This window comes from Vombatus ursinus, unplaced genomic scaffold (genome assembly GCF_900497805.2).
Source record: "Vombatus ursinus unplaced genomic scaffold, bare-nosed wombat genome assembly UNPS02014810.1, whole genome shotgun sequence".
In the NCBI taxonomy this organism is placed as follows: Eukaryota; Metazoa; Chordata; class Mammalia; order Diprotodontia; family Vombatidae; genus Vombatus; species Vombatus ursinus.
The window spans coordinates 50,374,334-50,378,423 of NW_020954588.1; the positions used below are offsets into that span (position 1 = coordinate 50,374,334).

A 4,090-nucleotide genomic window follows, 5' to 3' on the forward strand; every position below is an offset into this window, starting at 1 on the left:
CACACACACACACACACACACACACACACACACACACACACACACACCCCTGTACTTTGTTTAAGTGTGCTATAGCTTCTCTGTTTAGTTGTCTTAAAGCTTTGTACTTTGAATTGAGTTTGTCTGGAATCATGTTTATAACTCTTAATTTTCAAGAATCAGCTGAAATTGAATAATCCAAAATAGTTTACTCTAAAAAGAGAAAAAAAAAATTTTATTTATTTTATACTGGAGATGGCCTAGCATAGGCTGAACCAGATTAAAATGTAATTGGGAAAACACTTTTTTTTTGAGGCAACCAGGGTTAAGTGACTTGCCCAGGGTCACATAACTAGTAAGTGTCTGAAGCTGGATTTGAACTCAGGTCCTCCTGACTCTGGGTCTGGAGCTCTAACCACTGGGCAACCTAGCTCCCCCTGTAATTGGGAAGTATTTAACAAAATGAATAAAAATATAATAGAACATAGATAATGCTAATATGTGGTTTTCTAAATCCACATGGCACTCACAGGGATCCTTATGGATGGATTGAGTTTGATGGTCATTGCTTTAAACCTTCAGTGTCTTGGTGCCTCAGGTATGTTCTCATAGACCCTACATTGTTGGATTCTGCTTTTTAACCCTTTTTGAAACTCTTTCCCTTTTCATAAGGATGTACCTTTCTTTTATTCAGCATTATAATAGTCTAGGTTTTTTTTCCCCTCAACTAGACATTGTAAATATTAATTCTTTTTACATATAATTTTTATAAATTTAAAAATATGTAAACATTTTATTTCAGTGATGTTAAACCTGCCGCTGCTTCTACACATGTCCCCCTAGATTCTCCCCAACAAGATTAAATAATTCCCAAATTTCTGCTGCCACTGAAGAAGGTTTTCAGAGCCTTTTCTGTCCCTCTCATGGTTCCAGACAGGACTGCTCTTTTGCTGTGGCTACCTCTGGCCTTTTCCTCCCACCTCCTCAAAATCACTTGTTTTGGAGTGCATGAGATGCCCTCTCATGGTGATCCAATTCTACCCCTCCATCTTTCTCAGGGTCACTTGCTGGTTTTTATTCCTCTTTCACAGGATTCAGTTTGCAGCGACTGTTTCCCAGATGGCCGGCCATCTGACAAACTGGGACCTCAAAGTGACGATAGTGAGATCTGTTCACAGCAGACTGTAGAGTCAAAACTCATTCATTCATTGGTTTAAAATCACTTTGACTTATTGACCTGTTTTATGGTTGAGCTATATATCAAAGGCCCTGAATAGATTAGATTTCCTCTTTAAGACTGTCTGGAATCCCTTTCTTAAGTTAATATTTTTTTTTTCTCTTACAAATACATGCTACATTTTACTAGGTCAAAAAATTTGGGACATCGTCCTATTTTTCTTGATTTATGTTATTTCCCATCCCCATTTCTCCTTTCATCCTTATGCTGGATGAGAAATCTTGTGCGATTTGGATCAGTGTTTTAAAATACGCGATGTGTTTCCTTCTGGCCATTTGCAATATCACCTCTCTCATTGAATCAGAGTTTGATGACAACATGTGGACGAGCTGAACTTAGCATGCATTTCTGTTGGTGTCCCTTCACTTACAGCCTTCTTAAATCCCCTCCCCATTGCACTGACTCAAATTCCATTTTCTCTTTGGTTTGGCCGATTCAGCTTTTTGTTCGGTCCGCCATCAGAACACTTCCATTCCTCAGTGCGGCCTGCATTTTGTTGAGATGCTCTACCCGTGGATCTCAGCACTGAGCCTCCTGGCCATCTTACCGATTCCATCTTTGTCGATGCTCACATCTTCCACTATTTCTTTTCATTAACTTATCATTTACATGGGAGAGTCTTGACGGTTCTAGATGCTGTTTCATTTCTGGGCTGTGGTTCATGTTATTTTCATCCTGTTTCTCCTTCTGGTGTCTTGTTTTCTATTGTCCCATGATACTTATTTGTCATACCCGCAAGGAGCTTCCATTTGAATGGAGGAAGGTGACATAATGGCATCAGAGGCAGGGTTTGAGCCTAGGTTCCTTGGCTTCAGAACAAGTGCTCTTTCCACTATAGTATGTTGGGGTGTGTCTGTGTGTATCTCTGTGTCTTTGGGGGTTATAAGGTGGGCATCCTTCTCTGAAAGAGCATAGAAAGAACTGGTTCTTGGAAGAAAGCATGAGACTCTGAGAGAATGTAGAGAGAGGGAGAAGAAGAGAAGGAGGAGGAAGAGGAGAAGGAGGAAGAGCAGGAGGAGGAGGAGGAGCAGAGCAGGGAAGGCCTTTGGTGTGGCTCTGGTGGCGGGTCAGGCGGTTTGAAGCTTGAGCCTCTGCGGCCTCTTTCTCTAGGTTTGTATCCTTCTCTTTTCCAGATCGAGGGCTACCTACTGGCAGAGATGGCCAGTGACACTTTGGTGGCTCTGTCCCGAAACCACTTTAACCTTGTCATGTATGAGCTGCAGCACCGTCTCAAACCCCTGATCCTGACCGATGAGTTTGTTCTCATCACGTTGGCCAATTTGGCCAATGCTAATGGTGAGGGCATCTCCCTTTCTGCCCCCTATCCACTTTCCATCTTCTTTTCCCTCTTCTCCTTCTCTCCCGTGTCTCTCCTTCTCCATCTTCTCTCTCTTTCCTTACCTATTTCTATCTTTCTTTCCTCTCCATCTCTCTTCCCTCTCTCACCTTCTCCTTCTCCTTCTCTTTCCCTCTACCTCAGCTCTACCCTCCCTGTGACCACAGGTGTGGAAGAGCCAAAGGCTGCTCTTGGTGGGTCTGGAGGGCCGGGGAGCTTGGAAGGCGATGGGGACAACTCCCTCATGCCCCCTCTGCTCATATTGTCCTTCCTTCACAGTATTTGAGTTTATGCCCTACATGGGGATCACACTGGCCACCATCTTCACCATGCTGAGACTGGCCAGAGGGGCCAAGATGCGCCAGGTGTTCTGCAGTGGTGAGTGCACTTTCCTAGTCTGGAGGTTCCTGAGGGGCAGGCGGGGGTGGGGGGAGTGAAGGCAGTAACTTTCTCCTGTAATCATTCATTCATCCACCATGCATCCATTCAACAGTATTGAGGATCTATCATTGTGCTAGATACTGGGAGTGGGGTACAACTGATGACAAAGGCAGTTTTTGCCCTCAAGCTGGTCCTAGAGTCAGGTCAATCTGAGTTAAAAATCAGACATTTACTAGCTATGTGACCCTGGGCTGATCACTGAACTTCTGTTTTCCTCAGTTTCCTCATCTGTAAAAGGAGGATAATAATAGCCCCTGCCTCCCAGTATGTGTAAAGTGCTTAGCACAGTGCCTGGCACATAGTGAGAGTCAGATAAATGTTAGCTTTTGTTATTCATAAGACAAATATGCAGGTAATACAAGGCATACTGCAGCATAAGAAAGGTTCAAACAAAATTCTATCCAAGTTCAGGAAGGAAAGGCCATACCTTTCTGGGAGAATCAGGGTAGACTTCACGACCAAAGTGGCATTCTGGTCAGAGGGACCATTTCTGGAGACTACCTGATATCTAATGACTTCATCCTAGATTTTACCATGAAATCTCTTTGTGGGTAAAGATATCCAGGTGCCTGATATTAAATATTCTAGGATGTGACCCCAGAATTGAGGTGGATAGGAAGAGGGGGACACAGGGATGGCTCTCCTGAGAGTGACCTTGGCAGTCTACAGCTGGACTTGGAGCTTCAGAGCTGGAGCAGGTTCTGGGCATGGAGACCTATTTGAGTGAGACGCTGGCTCCTTCCCTCCTTCTTCCTCACTGCCTCCTTTCCTCTGCTTTGCTTAACATGCAGCTATGGAAACATTTTGTGAGGCGATCCAATTTTACTTAAAGCACTGGGAGGACAGCGTGTACCCCATCATGACTGGAGAGCACTTCATGAATAAGCTTCTGCCCATGTACCGCCATTTTGTCACCGTGTGGCTCCGAAGTGAGAACACCGAGGTGAGCGGCAGCCACTGTGGAGGCCGTCCAGAACAGCAGGGGCAGGGAGCAGCCTCTGTCAGCTCCTCTTCCTCATCCTCCCTTCTTGTCCTTCTCTTCTCTTCTCCCTTCTCTTCTCTTCTCTTCTCTTCTCTTCTCTTCTCTTCTCTTCTCT

General features: G+C 44.5%; 1 protein-coding gene across 1 annotated transcript in view; it reads left to right on the top strand.

Moving 5' to 3' along the window:
• Positions 1-4,090, top strand: part of MROH2A (maestro heat like repeat family member 2A) — a 53,899-nt gene that overhangs the window by 2,160 nt on the left and 47,649 nt on the right. Inside the window, exons 3-5 of the mRNA XM_027875797.1 lie at positions 2,350-2,512; positions 2,832-2,930; positions 3,785-3,936. Coding sequence (XP_027731598.1) covers positions 2,350-2,512; positions 2,832-2,930; positions 3,785-3,936 — 414 coding nt within the window. The remainder of the gene's footprint in view (positions 1-2,349; positions 2,513-2,831; positions 2,931-3,784; positions 3,937-4,090) is intronic.